This window comes from Pinus tabuliformis, chromosome 7 (genome assembly GCF_031772625.1).
Source record: "Pinus tabuliformis cultivar Carrire ecotype Pingquan chromosome 7, CPIR1, whole genome shotgun sequence".
Classification (NCBI taxonomy): domain Eukaryota; kingdom Viridiplantae; phylum Streptophyta; class Pinopsida; order Pinales; family Pinaceae; genus Pinus; species Pinus tabuliformis.
Genome location: NC_142293.1, coordinates 782,145,087 through 782,163,631, shown reverse-complemented (window position 1 = coordinate 782,163,631; position 18,545 = coordinate 782,145,087). Strand labels below are relative to the sequence as shown.

The 18,545-nt window shown below is 37.2% G+C and overlaps 2 protein-coding genes across 16 annotated transcripts in view; both read left to right on the top strand.

The window, feature by feature from the left end:
• The window catches only part of LOC149249911 (YTH domain-containing protein ECT2-like), a 41,404-nt gene extending 26,660 nt beyond the window's left edge, over positions 1 to 14,744 (top strand). The window contains exons 3-9 of one of the 3 annotated variants that reach the window (XM_089458839.1): positions 11,060 to 11,121; positions 11,306 to 11,462; positions 11,556 to 11,635; positions 11,793 to 12,305; positions 12,440 to 13,024; positions 13,190 to 13,402; positions 13,721 to 14,744. In XM_089458839.1, coding sequence (XP_089314965.1) covers positions 11,060 to 11,121; positions 11,306 to 11,462; positions 11,556 to 11,635; positions 11,793 to 12,305; positions 12,440 to 13,024; positions 13,190 to 13,402; positions 13,721 to 14,458 — 2,348 coding nt within the window. In that variant the 3' untranslated portion in view covers positions 14,459 to 14,744. Of the gene's footprint in view, positions 1 to 11,056; positions 11,122 to 11,305; positions 11,463 to 11,555; positions 11,636 to 11,792; positions 12,306 to 12,439; positions 13,025 to 13,189; positions 13,403 to 13,720 lie in introns of all 3 variants that reach the window. The other 2 variants (XM_089458837.1, XM_089458838.1) reach the window with 2 other exon arrangements.
• A 32-nt stretch (positions 14,745 to 14,776) lies between these two features.
• LOC149249910 (uncharacterized) lies at positions 14,777 to 18,258 on the top strand. Of its 13 annotated transcripts, none has more exons than XR_016266803.1 (6): positions 14,777 to 15,287; positions 15,422 to 15,550; positions 15,781 to 15,837; positions 16,090 to 16,276; positions 16,967 to 17,028; positions 17,396 to 18,258. XR_016266803.1 is itself a non-coding variant. In XM_089458835.1 (6 exons), exons 4-6 carry the CDS (start codon positions 16,172 to 16,174, stop codon positions 17,502 to 17,504), a joined length of 282 nt encoding a protein of 93 aa, XP_089314961.1. In that variant the 5' UTR covers positions 14,777 to 15,287; positions 15,422 to 15,550; positions 15,781 to 15,837; positions 16,123 to 16,171; the 3' UTR covers positions 17,505 to 18,258. The 13 variants fall into 13 exon arrangements, 10 of the variants coding, with proteins under 10 accessions (XP_089314961.1, XP_089314954.1, XP_089314955.1 ...); XM_089458835.1 differs by having other exon boundaries at positions 16,123 to 16,276; positions 16,972 to 17,039; XR_016266802.1 differs by having other exon boundaries at positions 15,781 to 16,276.
• Positions 18,259 to 18,545: the final 287 nt, after the last annotated feature.

Sequence of the window (18,545 nt, the reverse complement as noted above, 5' to 3'; positions counted from 1 at the left end):
GTACTTGTACACCTTATTGATCTAGGATTGGGTGCCTTACTCAACTTAAAATGAGGCCTTGAAAACTACCCCCCAATTATGTATAAGATGTGGTGATCTCAACCTCTTCTCCCTGGAAGAAAAAATGGAAATCTCTAAGGACATTCTTCGAGCCATTGAAGATCATCACGTAGGTTTTACCTAGGTTAACCTTCAACTGTCGAAGAGCACAAAATATGGATAAGTCATCTTGTTGCATCTGCAAGCCCGTTGTGGTGGAGGCCAAAAGGTTTACGTCATTTGCGTAAGTACTTGAAGTTAATAGTCCAAGGTCTAGACTCAAAAGGAGTATCTTGAACGCCTATCTTCCCTGTATCCACAGGCATCGATCCTGGATTCAAGTGGCTATTCATCCCAAAGGGGGGTGTCTAGAAAATTTTAGGCAAACTAAGCAACTTCTGGTTTCTCTCTACCAGATAGAAACTTCATTACAATGATTTTATTGGTCAATTGGGTATTTGTGGAATAAAATCTGTTAATTTCAAAGTTTTTAGTTCCATTTTTTATATATTCTAGATCCTAATTAGTCCATTCCATAGTTGCCAAAATTGGCTGTCTTAGGTCAATTAATACAAAAATAGGAAGTTTGGTTTGGCTGGCAAATTATATGATTTAATTTGGTTTGCTCAGTTCGTCCAATTCCTTGGTGAATACAATGAAGGGCATTTGTGTTGTTATCTCTACCATAGGTGGCTCAGCAAATATAGAGCAGCTCAAGATTGTGGATGCCATTAAGAAAGTTGCCACGATTTAGTGTATCCATGATTGTTTAGTTGAGTAATGAGAAGTGATGTTTCTGTCATTATTTTGCATTACTGATATTGAGTTTATTCTTATGTGTTTATCAAAGTTCAAAGATATTTGAAAGAATGTATTTTTACTTTTTCTGATAAGAAATACATTGATCTTCTGAGTGCTGTGCACTTTGTATGCTTTTGGTGGGGCATTTCAGTATGAGGTGTTGTTCATTGTATAATAGAATTACATTTGTAGGGAACTTGCATTCATGATCTATAGAACTGAGTAAAGAGTTACCATAAATTTTTTCAAAACATTTCCTGTTTTTAGCTGCTGCCCTTTATTCCAAAGCTCTTGTTCTATGCCAAGAAACACAAAAAAACCACAACTACTTGGTAAATAGTGGTGATTTTTTTCGAATTGAAAAATGTGCACTTGATTTTTTCTTTTTGAAGAATAGTATAGTATTGAATTCGAATTTGGACTTGGTAACTATGGTCCATTCATGTTCTCTTGTCAATGGATCCTTCAGAACTACAAGAATCCCTGAAATTTGGTTCCAACTTAGAACCTTTTGGGAACAGTTGCTCTTTCGAGAATTATATATCATCCATCTATAATTTTTTAGTATCCAGAAAAATACTTCCTTCTTCCCTATTGTAGGCCAGTCACATGCTATGTTTGTGTCTATTTGGTTCTGAACTTGCCTCTTGGCCCCATTGTTTTTCTGGGTAGACCTTGAGTCTCATCTGCTTTCCTAGCTTCCATAAAACGGTAATCCTGGATTAAATGACGAGGAAAAAAGCAAGCGAAGTAGGCATGAGGTAAACCAAGACTGATTATCTTCTGAATAAGAACATGACTTTATCAATTCCAAACAAATTTCAGGGATAGATTTCTTGTGAGGTCAGCTTCAACAGATGTGCCAATATTTGGCCTCATTGATCTTGCCTGTCTTTATTCTCCACCAACAATTGACTGAAAGGTTTCATAGTCTTGAATTTTGTTATTCACAGATATTAATCCATAATTTGTGGAAATTCAATCCTAAGTGAGGTACATAATTCGGCAAGATATTATCACTCCAAGATTGCACATAGCTTGGCCCTTACATATATCAAGGTCCTATTTAATATCATGCATTGAATAATGCCTTCAAATCCCAAAATTACCCAAAAATAGCCATTTTCAAGTCCCCAGTAGGATTCCACATGCCATCTGTTGGAGAATGTAACTAGTTTCGGTCTTCACAAATTGTACCATTATCTATTTGATATAAAAAGCAAAAGAAAAGAAAAAGTAAAATTATTATTATTTTCTAGACAAGCATGTTCTTCATGCTTCTAGGTTATTGAGTCAAAGTCCTATTTGGACATATTGTAAAAGAAAAAGATTTTGTTTATTTGTTTATGTTTTGTTTAAATGTGTAATTTTTTGGGTCAGAAAACCCTCTAGGTGCCAAGTCGGCCTACATGACAAGTCGGCTCTGCCCCAATGGACGTGCCTATTCACACCCCCTCTAAACTTTATAAATAGAGGGGAGATGGAGCTCATTTGAACATACATACTTGATGATTTGTGGTCTGAAATATCACAGAGAGGACAAAGTAGGAGTGGATGGCCGAAGTCTGAAAGAAAGAAGTTTCTCTTGAGCTAGGGTTTGTGGAAGATCTGCCTTGTTACTTCTCTTGTTGCTGATTTCTTGCTGATGGATCTGTTGGAAAAAAAGGCTGGACTGGCATCTAGAGGTGGGAGTTTTCTGTGATTATGAGTCTTGGATATCTCATTTGATCTGATTTTATAAGAAGAGAATTTTCTGGGTTTTCCCCTCACTCGGAGCCTATATCTTGTGTTTTATTGTCTTCTGTGATCTTCTTGTTTTATGATAATTACTTGATGAAGAATGAAAATGTAATAATAAAAATGCTAACTGTCTCACAAGTAATTATCATGTAATGGAAATCTAATGATAAGATTAAAACCTCCTGATTTCCAACATGGTATCAGAGAAAAGGTTTACTTAAGGAGGTTTGAAGGTCACTACAGTTGAGAATTTATGGATAGATCTGCATTCTCTGTTGACAAAGAATCTATTATGGCACACAGATACGTAATACACACTCTGGGCTCGATTCATAAAATTTATGATTTGTATTATTGGCCTGCACCTGTAATTCGTGTAAAATACACAGGACAATGAAATCGTCCTGCTTGCAGTTATTACTATTGTAAATCGAATTCCTCTGAGATGGTTTGCATTACAGTTCTGGGCTTGTAATTTTTTTTGTGATCATTCTCGCGTTATTTCTGGTGGATTGTAAAGGATTACATTACAATAATGATTCAGATTCACTTTTCTGTGGAGATTCACATTACAGTACAGCTGGCGTGAATTAATTTCTTCGTGAGACTTGCTACATGATGTTTTGATTGGTATCATTATAACTTAGATGGCTTCGTAGCTCGAAATAGTGGTTCGATACACCGTGATATAAATATTTTTTTTCCACTGGAAAAATCCGTAACTTTCATTAAGTAGAAAATTACATATTGAAGATGCTATGCGCATATGCCTGAGGTCACTATACTCAGTGTGCCTGTTAGTTACAAAAAAGATTCTGTTCCTATATATCAGATCAGATGTACCTCGCAGGGTCATCCTCCAATATTCTATAAAATACCTGTTTACAAAATATGTCTTTCGGCTTTTCTTAGCTGTTCAAAAACATGTTTAATATTTACAAAATACTGTTTCTGACATGTACAAAAATTTTCAGATTGTTTATTGCTCAGGTGCATGCTGATATCTCGGATCATTATATGGACGATGGTAGTATTTGTACTCCTGATGGCCTTGAACCTCTGTGATCTCCCATACTCCTCTGTCCATCAACGAGGCCTCCTTGGATAGTTTGTCAGCACTCTCGTTATGTTCCCTGTAGATGTGAGAACATGTGATGTTGTCAAAAGCTGCTTTGAGTACTAGAACTTCATTCAATATGATGCTGAGTGTGTGAATGTGACAAATAGATATGTTGTTGAACCAATTTATGATGATTTTTGAATCCCCGAATATGTTAATGCAAGAGATATGATGACTCAAAGCAAAATGAAGTAAATGACGGAGGGTAATGAGCTCTGCAAAATTGTTTGTTCCCATTCCCAGGCCTGCTTTAATTCTGTAGTAATGTTGCTCGGATTTGAATATGATGAATCCGCCCCCACAGCTCTGCTGGTTTACCGTGATATAAATATATTCTGGAGATTATTAACTATTATGGCTCGCAATAGTTTAAGATCACATTTACTCTCTGGTTAATTTGATACGAGCTATAAACACGATGTGACAATATCACATTCCTGTGGCAATCTCTTTGGAAGAATCATAGGATGTTTATCACATTCCAGGCTCACATTCGATAAAGTCCTTGGTTAGATACTTAAGTCCTGGGATTGTTTTATGGATTCACAATAATGACTTGCATCTGAAATGCATGGTTCAAATACTTTGCAATGATCCTGATTTGTTCTGGGGCTTTGATTCTCTGTGACAATGCTCTTCATCAATGTCATCGCTTTATGTATAGTGGCTTTATGACATGATTCTTTGTGGCATCGTTATGAGGCTGTTTTCTGTAATGGATGTGGCTTGGCATGAGAATTGACAACAACTGAAAAAGATGATGTTAATCGACTTAGGGCATCACTGGGATAACAATGCAAATTGAAATGGCATTACTATGGTTCACTTGATTCGATAGTGACTTAGCAACATAATCTTTGTGGCATCGCTTTTTGAAATATCAACTCACATTGTCTAGCATGCATTCGAATAGTTCATATAAACTCCTCTAGCATGCATTCGAATAGTTCATATAAACTCCTCTACGGATCAATATATTAATGGATGACAGAATATCCATGAATCATGGATTGTTCCGCGCATTTGATTAAATGGTTTATGGCTTGTTTGAATACAAATTGAATATATTACGTTAGTTTGAAAACTCTGAGGCTCAAATTATATGTGAGGGGCATCACGTATGTTCCTATATGGATTGTGACTATCATTTGGCAAGTCACGTATAACAAAGATTGTTATGACAACTAATAACAAGATCTATTGTTGATAATGACGGAGCATGGATATCGAATATGAGAAGACAATGCTTGACTTGACAATAATCAATGGACAGAAGGCTGAATGGATTGATTTATCCTTGCAATTAAAAGCAGTGTTAAATTGATAAGACGTAGCTAGCAGCGTAATGTAGGAAAAGTTGAGGCACCTGCATTAAACGTAAGCACTTGTTAAAGAAGTGGTGACACGTGAAGAAAGACCAAACCCTTGCAAAGAAGAAGGTATGGAATTAGCACAAAGGTATGTGCAATGTTCTTTCTTGTTATATGAGCATTAGAAAGTGTTTGTAAAGTCTTTAGGGTTTTGCAGGTAAGCATTTGATCTTGAATATCGAGGGTTTGTGGGAATTGAGAAGTCTTGAGGACTCTTGATGTCTAGGGTTCTAGGGTTTTTGAACCCTAGATTGATCTAACCATAGGAGCAAAACCCTAATTGATTGATCCCTCTAAAGAAACCCTAGCTGTTTGGAAATAACATCTAGGGTTTGCTGATTTAAAATTTTGAAAGAATAATCTAGGGTATATGGTAAAACCCTAGCAAGGGTTTATTCGGGTAAACCCTAGAACTTGAAATCCTAGGGTTGATGTTTTGGCTAAAACCCTAATAAGGGTTAGATCAAGAAATATAGGGTCTATAACCAGAATTCTAGAAGTACCCCTTTTGAGAGATCATGAAAACCCTAGAGTGACAAAATTGACATCATGCTTTTGTCTTGTATATTTTGCTTGGTTGTATTTGGTGTTGAAAATTGCAGGGACATAATGAAGACTGTCAAATCTATGGAAGCAAAATAAGAAGGATGAAACAACAAAGCAAAGCAATACTTGTGCTTGTTGATGACTCCTTGAAAATGATGAGCATGATGGAAGGAGGGACCTGTAAGGACCTTGATGAACATAATTTTGAAGCTTCTAGTTGACGAATTCAATGAAGCAAAATCTTGTTGCAATATGAAGATTAAGCGTGCAAAGAAATGTTGATTTTCAGAGGGAGCATATAGCAAGATTTGACCCCTTGTCCAAGAAGTTGCTATAATTTGACAACTCTGATATTGATGATCTACTTGAGATATGACTTGTATCCCTGGTAGGTTATAATGCAAAAGCACATAAATAGGCTGGAAGGAGAGCTCGTTTGATCGACATCAGATATGGTCTCCTGAAGAAAGAAAGAGAGTTGACAATGACAACTCCAAGAAAAAAGATATTATAGCTTGGTAATCAAGTTCGATCCATGGGCACCTTGATTAAAATGAATGCATGGAGAAAGATTCTTATACAATATGGAGATGGATCATGCGAAAGGATGTTGATCTCAAAGGATTCAAGTAAGCAAATACTTTGATAAAAGGGGCCATCATGATAAGGTAAGTCTAATATTAATTTTTGATATTGGTTATCTGGTTGACATATTGTTTTGCTACCTGGAAGGATGTTACAAAAATACATAATGATAGTTAAGGGAAGTTCAGCTATTGGTGTTGAACTCAATTCAAAGAACATATGGATTGAGTGAATGGTTTTGCCTAAAGGATTATGTAGTCAAGGTGTTTACATCATTATCACATTGGGATTGAAATGTAGCAATATAAGAGGATAACCTAATGTTCATGAAGATCACTTTCATGTTTAAAAGGAAATTGATAAGGCTCAATATAATGCCTTTATTGATGATAACTAAAGGAAAGTGATACGAAAGGTTGATGGCCTGAATCCTGTTACAAAAATTGAAGGAAAAGGATGGCTCCTTAACATCTAGGAAGTAAGAAGTCTCCTTAAATAGGAGCAAGGATCTATTCCTTGATCAAATGGAAATGAGGATGTCGTCCCTGGTTGAGAGGGAGTGATGGGCATTGTATTATCTTCTATCATGTGTCATGCACTAGGCCAAGACTAACAACCGTATGTCTAAGTGAAGGCCATGGTAGGGAGAACGAAGGGTTGGATAAGCATTTGTGATCTCCTTGAGGATAAAGAATCCAAGATAAGAGGTATTCGGTTTGAGTGACACTCTTTGAGGATGGTATCCAAGATAAGAGTGGTCGGAGAGGACCAATATTCTTTGAGGATTGGGAATCCAAGATAATTATAGTCTTAAAAGGCCATACCTAGTGAACATTCGGATGGGGTCTGTACCTTGAAGAGGTAGTGTGGTATCTCACGTAAAGCCTCTTAGCATTATGCTTTGATGTAAGAAGAACTTGTCAAGTTAAAGCCTTACTATGTTGTCAATGCTAGTCATGATGTTGATGCTTAAAGATGGCTTACCAATCCGACTCTTCTTATGAGAACTCTTCAGTTTGAGAATATCCTTGTACTGGGTGTACAATTATGAATACCACCCTAGTTAAGAGGGAGTGTTGGAGAATGTAACTAGTTTCGGTCTTCATAATTTGTACCATTATGTATTTGATGTAAAAAACAAAAGAAAAGAAAAAGAAAATTTATTATTATTTTCTAGACAAGCATGTTCTTCACGCTTTTAGGTTTTTGAGTCAAAGTCCTATTTGGACATTGTAAAAGAAAACTCTTTTTTTTTTTAAATGTGTAATTTCGGGTAAAAAAACCCTCTAGGTGCCAAGTTGGCCTACATGACAAGTTGGCTCTGCCCCAATGGACGTGTCTATTCACACCCCCTCTAAATTGTATAAATAAAGGGAAGATGGAGCGCATTTGAACATACACACTTGATTATTCGTGGTTTGAAATATCATAGAGATGACAGAAAAGAAGTGGAAGGCCGAAGTCTGAAAGAAAGAAGTTTCTCTTGAGCTAGGGTTTGTGGAAGATCTGCCCCCTCTAAATTGTATAAATAAAGGGAAGATGGAGCTCATTTGAACATACACACTTGATTATTCGTGGTTTGAAATATCATAGAGAGGACAGAAAAGAAGTGGAAGGCCGAAGTCTGAAAGAAAGAAGTTTCTCTTGAGCTAGGGTTTGTGGAAGATCTGCCCTTGGTACTTGTCTTGTTGATGGATTTGCTGGAAAGAAGAAAGGCTTGACTTGGCATCTAGAGTTGGAAGTTTTTTGTGATTATGAGTATTATATATCTCATTTGATCTGATTCTATAAGAAGAGAATTTTTCTGGGTTTTCCCCTTGGAGGGGTTTTGCTCTGGCTTGGAGCTTATATCTTGTGTTCTAGTGTCTTCTGTGATCTTCATGTTTTATGATAATTGCTTGATGAATAATGAAAACGTAATAATAAAAATGCTAACTGTCTCACAAGTAATTATCATGTAATGGAAATCTAATGATAAGATGAAAAACCTCTCGATTTCCAACACTATCCATGAGATTCCCAATTTTTTGTGCACCACTTTATATGCCTCTCAATCTACCACATATTTCAAAGGATGTATAAGTTGACAACACTTTTTTCCAACCTTTCCTTAATGGACTTGATATGATATTCCCCGAGGTTGGTATCGAACTCTCCCAGTGCCATGTTTTCCTTAATCTAAAGGTCTCCTTTCGCGTCAACTATGAAATCAATGCTTTGTTCCTTGTCGATTGTCCCTGATTTTTAGGTTAAATTTGTGGTAGTCTCCATTTAAACCTTTATGGACTGTAGGTATGTTCTTCCGTTGGCTTGTTAAATGGATTTAAAAGGGGCTTGGATACATCTATAGTTGTTGTCTTTATTCTGTCTGTGTTTGGTTATCAGTTATTCAAAACATGGTTTTTCCCCTCTTGCTGTCTTCTTGGGCTTTTTTACCACTGTGCCTCCCTTTAACGCTTGTGGATTGAAATTCCTTTTTATGGTGTTGAGAAGATTGTGAGGGAACAACTCAGTATGAGCCATATATACTAGATCTTTGGGTGTCCAAAAAGTCCATTGCTTATTGCACTTTGAAAACTCTCCCTTCGATGATGCCACTATCAATTGTTGTAGAGATCTCTCTAGGAACACGTCAGTTCCTGACACTTGTAGCCCGTGGGTGCTTGCTACATGGTTTATGAGTTTTTAGGTTTCAGATGCTGTCATTTGTTGGTTGCTGGCTGTGTTGGTTTTTGTAGCGTTTGGATGTGTTCTAGCCTTGAAATTTTGTGGAGAGGCTAGAATGCATGAGATCTCCAAAACCCAAAAATCGTTTCTGAAAATTCCGCCTAGAAATGACTTAATTAGATTATTAACCAATTTTTAAATATTTCATAAGTCTAAACTTAGGGAATATGGTTAATTAATCAGTGTTAATTAAGTCAAGGCGTGAATCATCTAGAAACTCACATGGATTGACTCCAAGATGATCTTAGCCATCGATTAAGTTTTAATCTTGGCCGTTGGTGCTCCAACAAAGGATTATAAGAGGAGGTCGATGTGGTGATGGGGAGGACACTTGAGAGGTTCAATTTCATGAGCTGATTGATTTCTAGAGTAGCAGCAATCAGTTGTTGGAGAAAGAGCTGGTGAGATCGAAGTAGTGAAAGAGGGGCAGAGACAATGAAGCGGAAGGAAGATTTCCAAATCCCGTGAGTGCATTTGCAAAGAGGCAAGTGAGCCACAGAGAGGCTGATGCTGGGGCAGCGCAGTAGCCTCTAGAGGCAAAGTCGATTTGCTGGGAGAGATTGATGTTTTCAGTTCTAGAGGCCGGGAAGGAGTGCCGGAGAAGCGTCTTTCTGGTCAGCAGAAGGCAAAACGACTTCATCATAGTCCAGTGTGAGGGTAGACGTCAAGGCAGCTACGCAGAGACTGATGCAGAGGTTCAAAGAGCTGAAATTCTGAAGGCAAGTGGTGCCGGGAGATTCCCTGTGGGGTGAGAAAAATTCCTCTCCAGATTTTGTCAGTACTTCTCTGTAGGATTTCCAGTTTTGGCATCTAGTTGTACTCAGATTATTTCACTGTGGCATAATAATAAAACTCTCAGCTGCTGCACCGGTTTACCCAAGTTGGGTTTTTCCGGGGACATTTGTCCAAAAATAACTGTGTTAATTTTATGTGTGTGTGCTAGCATTTCTTCCAGCGTTTATTCTTCAGCAGTTTTATTTGTGTAGGTTGCAGTGTGATTTATTCAGTTTTTGCTGTAGCAAACAGTAAATAAATTGTTAAATTAAATTAACAATTAGGAGAATAATTTCCAGTTGCTGCAGTAGGGTTCCGTTTTGGAATTTTCACAGGCTGTGGGTTCTGCCTTATTTGTCATAATTGTCACCCACTAGTTGAGGGTTTCTCACTTGCCGTTCATAGGATTTTGGGTGTACTGTGTGGGTTGTGGATTCCTTCCTATACTTGTTTGCGAGTTTCTAGATAGACATCAGTCTTTGTCATACCACCTGGGGCTTGACAGGCTGGTCAAGAGGGGGTGGTGATATCCCCTGCACCAGGGTTCAATTCCATACATGTGTGTGATATGTTTTGTCCCGTGAAATAGCAGGATTGTCATGGTTGTTAAGGCAGGCCCCTATGCAGTGTGACACAGCATTCCACCTTTTGATAGCTGGTGGATGTTTGACAGTTAAGTAAATAAAGATATGATGAGATAAGATAAGTTTATTAATGTCCATTTTTCTGTCTTTGGTTATTGGTGGTTGGTTTCTAGATGCGGTTCTCAATTGCTGTCTGTGATTTTGAGCGTGTTTCGCAGTTGTCAGTTCATGGGGGTCGGAACATGGTTATCAGTTATCATTTAAGGTTTTCTAAAAGTGGTTGCTAATCATTTGTGGATTTTCCTTAGTCACTTTTTATTGTCACTGTGTTGGTTGTAACCGTCAGTTTTCAGTAGTGTTCATGCCTTGCAACTGAATTCAAGAGTTGCAATCCTGATAAAGCTCTGAACAGTATAGTTTGTACTGTATGCATTTCCTGTCAACCAAATTGCCATTGCTAATACAGTTACAATACAGTTTGCCTAAAAGGTTTTAATAATCAAAATAACATAGATTCACCAAATGATGCATCTTCTGGGGAGATATGAAGTGCCTGGTCTTGTTTATCTTAAGCTCACGGGTTACAGAACTGTTTTTTCTATTTTCTTTGTGAAGGTAACAATTGGTTTCTTTTGCAATTAACTGTATTTAATTGCAAGGGATGATTGTTCAGCATGATCCATCATTTTCTATACAGAACAGTTTCTTAATAATCTTTACATTATCACTATTTTTGGATATTTGGAAAAGAGATTCTTAACTTTTATTAGAAGTGGAGGAATTGTTCCAGAACATGGATATCAGCACCAAGCCTAAACCAACTGATGCACGTGAGGTATGGAATCTCTTGAAGCATTCTTGCTGATGAATGAAGTATTATATTTGGTAAATGTATTTGTGATGAAATTTACTGTTTATATTTAAATAATTTCAGATTACTTGTTTGAGGTGTGCTGATTATTATTGAATATTGGAACCCTATATAAGCAACAAATGCATGATATCTTTTTTTGTATCAGGTGCCTGCAATTGACCGGAACAACTCTTGCACCAGTGGTTCCATGCCATCATCTAGTGAAGACACCAATGCTGTGGACAATGAGGGGGAACAAGCCCTTTTGGTTGAACAGGGTGCTTACTATCCTGTTGATAACTACTATGGATACTATTCTAATGGTCTGTATGTAGGCTTGTGTACAATATTGTAGCTTTTGTATGCTTCGCCTTTTTTAAGAATTATGTTTGATTCTGAAACCTGGCATTTTGTAGCAGGTTATGCCACACCTGGTGTAGAATGGAATGAGCATGGCCATTTTGTTGGTGCAGACTCTCCGGATTTTCAGTATGCTGTAAGTTTTGCGGATCGGTTTACTCATTATTTTGGTTCTTGTCTTTCCAGATGTTGCTATTAATTTGTGACATTGCTGTAAAGGATTCTTTCCTATTTAAGATCACTGAAAGATATTTAGCTTCATACATACTCTTATGCTATGTTTTCTATTTCAGGGAATTCATCAGGAAAATGTACCTTTGGTATACTATACACCTGGTTATGGGTACCCACCACCAACCTACAATCCATACAATCCATATATTCCAGGAGCTGTATTGGGCATGGACAGTCAATTTCTTAGTCACCAACCATATTATACTGCTCCCATGTACCAGCACTCAGTTTCATCTCCTGGTTATTTCCCATCTTTACAATCTGGTCAGGATGTTCTACCGGCCGGTTCTCCAGAACCAGGGCCTGTGGTTGTTGATACACTAAATGCAAATGGCATCAGTGTAAGTGCATCAACTACCATCCCACCACCAGTTCACTTGGGGAAAACGATACCTACTCATGTGCCCTTTTCAAGGGGCATGCTACCTTTTGGGACAGCGAACTTTGATCAAAACACAAAAGGTTCAGCTCGATCATGTGAAGGGCAACAGCAATCTTCTGTGTCTTCAGGACAGAGCGCATCACAAAGATCTACAACCTGTACTCCTGAGAATCCAAGGACAATGAATCAGGTCTGAAAGTAATTTAAAAAAGTGCATCAAGTCAGCTCTTTGGATTGTCTTCTGCTTTTTGGTGGTGTTTGATCTCAAGTATTCTTTATCTATTTCTATATATTATGGTTAACAATTTTTTCTCTAATATCTAGGGTCTACAACTGAACCAGCAGCAAGATGCTAGTGCTCAAGGTCCACTTCAAACGAAAGTTCACATTCCACCTGGAAAGGTATCTTCATCTTATAATCAAATGAAGGTGCCTGTACCACTAGTTACCAATTCTACAGATTTCAACTTCACTGGGCGTGGATACATAGGCATTGAGAAACTGAAGCAAAGTATGCAAGTCAGCAGGTCCCCAATTAATGGTAATAGCAGTTCAGATGTATCAAGTGAACAGAACTGGGGTCCTCGGATTAACAGAATAAAGAACCAGTGGATATCTCCAACTGGAGTCGCAAATACTGGAACAGAGCAAGTGATAGGAAATAACGAAGGTTATTATCCTGCTAGTGTGATAGATGAGTATAATCGTGCTGATTTTCCTACCAGTTATGATCATGCCAGATTTTTTGTGATAAAATCTTATAGTGAGGATGATGTCCACAAGAGTATTAAATACAGAGTATGGTCAAGCACTCCCAATGGTAATAAGAGATTAGATGGGGCATATCATGATGCACAGCATAGAGCAGTAGGAAATACAGGAAGCTGTCCAGTATTCTTGTTTTTCTCTGTAAGTTGTGTGCATTATCTCTCCTGCTGTTAGTTCTGCAAATAATAGTTTATTCTAAGGATTTTTTGCTCACAATTGACTGAACAAACATTTATTGTTTTGTTTTCCATTCTTCTCCGTATGGGTCATGTGGGGCAGTGTCTCTGATGCAATCATACTGTACAGGTTAATGCAAGCGGCCAGTTCTGTGGTGTAGCTGAGATGATTGGTCCTGTGGATTTCAAAAGTACCATGGATTTCTGGCAACTGGACAAATGGAGTGGTTGCTTCCCAGTGAAATGGCATATCATAAAGGATGTGTCAAATTCTAATCTCCGTCACATCATTTTGGAAAACAATGAGAATAAGCCTGTAACAAACAGTCGAGATACACAAGAGGTACACATTGTGGATTCATATTTAAAGTTCTAGAGGTTGCTATAGTTCATGTGTTTCTGAAGGCCCATTTTTCTTGGTCGTTAATTTTCTTCGAGATTGTCTGGCATTTGTCAACTCTTTCTTGCATATCATTGCCTATTAATTCTTCCGCAACGTCCTTGACTTTATATCCAATATCATACACTGACTTCTGTGACATTGCCATTTTCTTACAAATGATCCATTTTCCTAGTTGCCCGTAATGTATATTCAATTTCCATTTTGAAAGCAACTACTGTTTATGTACTGATCAAAGGATGAGTTTCGCTGTATATGCAGATTAAATATATCCAGGGTATGGAGATGCTGAAAATTTTCAAAAACTACTCAACAAAAACATCGATACTTGATGATTTTGAGTATTATGAAGACCGTGAAAAAGCTATGCGAGACAAAAAATTGAGGCTTCATGCTAAACAGCTGCAGCCATTAGCACATGTAGGAGCTCAGATTGATTCGAAGAAATCTGAGGAACATTTACATCAATCAGATGGAAAAGTGGAAAATTCTAGTGATTTGAAGGTGACTGATTATGGTACTCCAGTGTCTCGTGTAGAAGAAATTGACATAAAAGATACTGTTTCAGTGTCTCCTGTTGAAAGGGGCGAAGAGAGATGTCAGATCAAGGCGGTTGGTGCAAAAAAAGATGATTACAAAGGAGTTAATGCAAACATTCCAATTTCTCCTATTGAAAAGAAAGAAGAGAGATCCCAGATCAAGGTGGTTGATGTGAAGGACAATGAGAAAGGAGTTAATTCTAACAGCCCAACTGTTTTGACAGTGGGCACTGTGGCTATTGATACAAGAGGAATCAATTATGACAGCCCAGGCATTTTAACAGTGGGTACCATCCCAATAGATACAAGAATTAATTGTGATTCTCCAAATGTTTTGACTATAGGTACCATGCTCATTGATACAAATGGAGTTAAATCTGACATCTCAAGCCGCTTAACAGTGGGCACTATTGCTCTTGATCCTAAAGATATTCTTACTGCAGGTTCCATCCCTAGTTAGTGATGATAGGAAGATATTATCATTTTGACCTCCTAACATGGGCTCTGGAGGAATTCCAAATCAGTGCTGTTGGCCATGTGCTAGGGCTCAGATTAACATATGTGGGTGAATTGTCTGTTTGCATTGAGCTGAGTGTAACATAGCCATCTGCTTAGGTTTCAGATACTGGTAAAAGGAAAGCTCAACAAGAGTTGTTTTAGCAATTTATGTAACTGTAGTTGTAACTCCATTTCTTTTGTGTGTTCTAGATTTGGTATTCATTTTTTCTATATCAAGATACATTGTCCATTCATTTTTCAAATTATTGGCATGAACCATCCCTTTGTTTTGCCAGTTAATTAATAATTTTCAAGAGGGTTCTCCATTGTTGGCTGATGTTTTTGACATATGCTGGTGCTTCCATGATAGCCTGACTCTATGGCCGGGGAAGCAATATTGATTCTTGATTGCCTGCTTTGACCATGATAATTGTAACAAATTTCAGAAATAGTAGTCTCACCAAGGGGAGTAAATTTAATTCTGGATTATGGTGCCAGATTATCTTGGAAACACATCCTTGTAAAAAGGCTTACTGGCAAATTCTAGAGGCTATACAATGTTGCCACCAGGTGCTCTCTATATATTTAGTTTCCCAAGTAGAGAATTATTTCATAAAAGGCTTATTTGAGCTTTTTGTTTTTGTTTCATGAGTTATGTAATTATTTGGAACAGTGGTTTCTGGAGCAACCGTGTTACGGATATCTATGTAATTATTGTTAAGGAAGATATGTACAACTGCTTCCACCATATTCGGGGTTGTGGAATTATAAGGAATGTGAAAGGACCAAAGGTTGGACTTTATATCTCTCTACGTGGTTTCATTGTTTTGATGACTGTATGTGAATTTGTTTTGCTTCTATTGTTTTCATTGAGTGATGAAGTGTCTAGTTTTACATGTTACATTCGTTCTTTACTGACTTGCAGGGTGGATCTTAGAGCCCTTTTACGGATTTTGAAGGGAATGCTTTATCGTGGTGTATTCTACAGAAGAGCTGTACTCCATTGTCTGGTTGAGGGAAGGGTGGTGGCTCAACATTCTATTTCTATGTAAAAGTAAAAACATAATATGCATCCTGTCATAGCATGTTTTTAAACAGTTACTTTGGCAAGGCCACAATACTAATTGTGGCCAAGGGATAAAAACTTCAAAATATTATATGACTAGGGTCTTCTTTTTGCTTAAGGGCAGTTGGAAATTTTATGTCAATTCTTTTTACCTTTTTAGTTCATTACAAGGGTTGTGATTTAAGACCAAATATCATCTGATATAGCTCACGATGCAGATATGTTGATATTGATCAAGGGCTGCAATTTTATTGGAAGGATATCCATTCAAAAAGGTCGTATATATGTATATTACTATTTTATTTTCATCAGAAATGCATTTATGTGGACTATGTAGACAACTCGGGTTAAATGGCTACTGTTTATCGTGACTAAGTTATTTGTGTCAGAAGGTGGTATTAATTCATGACCTTTGAAGATAGAGGTTTGGATCTCTCCTCTATAGACAAACTAATATGAAAAAGCAGCAGTTTTACCTGCAATTTACTCTTTTGCTAATCTTAAATTGGCTTTTCCATTCTTTTCAGAATCTGATGTCTAAACTGTGAAATATGTCCCAGCATATTTTTTCTGTAGTCAAGTATCAAAGCCTGCACTTGTCATATTCTTATGCTGCTCGATGATTCTCTATATACGGAGGGCCTGGTTTTTTTGTCAGCGACTGGATTACAGCAACTATTGGCATCCAGAGCAGTATCGCTTCATTTTTTCTGGGTATGATTGTATGCCAACCAAACCATGCTATTATTGTGTTTTTATTTGGACAAAGAATTCATTAATTGGTAATTTGGAAGAATTGCATACAGCCAAGAAATAGTTTGTCCAGTGGGGAATCTTGGTACAGTCCGTTCCCCACAAATGTACAAGCTAGTCAGATTTAGCCAACTACTGTTAGAATCATGATGTTTTGGCCTGCTCTACCTCCTTGTGGGTTGTTTCCTTCTCTGAAAATGTTTTAAAAACAAGTGAGCAGTCTGCTCGGATTTACTTTGGAAACTATAATAATTATCCCAGGGGACATTTTCAGATGTAAACTCCCAGAAAAGGAAATAAGTGTATATACTCATTTATCTGTATACTATAGCGTAGGCTTGGATATAAACATCTATGTATGTATGTACTATAGTATGTGTCTATGTATCTATGTATGTATCTCTGTATGTATGTACTATAGTATTTATGCATATACAGAAGTGCATAAATACATAATGCCTATATATGTCTTTATATTCTTACGACTTCATATGTATAATTCCTAATAGTCTGATACACAATATTTATATTTTATTAATGTTTGTGTGCATATGAGAGGTGTTCCTGTCACGTAAAATTTAAAAATGTCATTTCATTTCATTTGCTTGAGATATTTCCAATTTTCAGTAACATAATTCACGAACTATGCAGATCAGGCAATACAGCAAGAGACCAAGACATTTGCATTACAGCAATTTTATACCATTGCCATGGTATGGCTCAGGTTATAAAGCAGTTATATGTTCTTTTTTCCTTTTTAATTTCTAGCAGGTATATCTCACTGAACACCATCCAAAAGTCCCAGAAAAGGAAAATAACTACATGTTTATCTGTATACTATCGTATAGACTTGTGTATAGATATCCATCTATATATATGCATACACATAAGTATGTAAATACATAATATTATATTCTATAAATATTGTTATGACTTCATATGTATACATATTAATAGTCTGATACACAAAACAATTATATTAAATAATATTTGTGAGATAGAGAGAGATGTTTGTCTGTCCGGTAAAATTTAAAAATGCCATTTCACAAGCTTGGGATATTTCATATTTCCACCTTTCAGGGAATATAGCTCAGGAACTACGGAGATCAGGCAACCTAGAATGAGACCAACATTTGCACTACAGCACATTTTATATGATTGCCATTGTATGATTGAGGTCAGAGAGTAATTGGCAGCTGGATGATGTTATAGCTTGTTGGACCTCCCACTTTTACAGGTCTGAAACAACTAGAAACATGCCATGTACTTGCCAATGGGGAATAATCTTAAACCTTGATACAGGCCAATGGGGAATAATCTTAAACCTTGATACAGTAGGGTATCAACAAGCAAGGCCTCTTTAAATCCTTCTCCTTGATGATTCATTGGTGAACAGGATGCAATCAATTTGGTAGAATAAGGGCAGTCATTGGCTTTCAAGGCCTCTTTAAATTCTTCTGCCCCTTGATGATTCTCTGGTGAACAGGCTGTGATCTATTTGGTAGAGTAAGAGCAGTCATTGGCTTCGAAGGCAGCACTATTGATTAATCAGTTACTGGGTAAGGTTGAAGATCTCTTATTCTGTCACTGTTATTTCTTTTAAATTGGGAAAATGATTTATTAATCACAAACTTGGACCAACTATACGCAGCCAAGAAGCACTTTACACGGGAAGCGTTGACAGAGTCTACACCTATAGGAGGTCCGAGCTAAAAAATGCTGGCCAACTAAAGGCCTGAGAATGGGACTAAGAGACCTTTCAAGAATTTCATCTATCTTGCAGTTTCATATTGTGGATGGACATATGCAAGGGACATTTAACCCGTTGTGATTATTCTAACTGTAATTCCAATATAGCCTCAAGATTCTTATGTCAGGAACTCCAAGGTATATTTCTTTTGTATTGGTCTGACAACATATCCTATCCGTTATTCCTTATGTCAGTAACTCCAAGGTATATTTCTTTTGTAATGGTCTGACAACATATCCTATCTGTTATTGAATATTCCTTTGAGCAGCTACACTATAGATTTGTTTCTGGTGACTTGTACACTGCACAGTATAGCAGCCCTTTCTTGAATAAACAGGCAGAAACCCTGTTAAGGGTATAAACTTGTTTAGGATATTTTACTTATGAACTGGCATGGTTGACCAGTTCACCTTTTCATTGGCTGGATTGGCATGCCATATCCACTGAGTTTATCTGTTTTGCAGTAACACTCTCAATTTG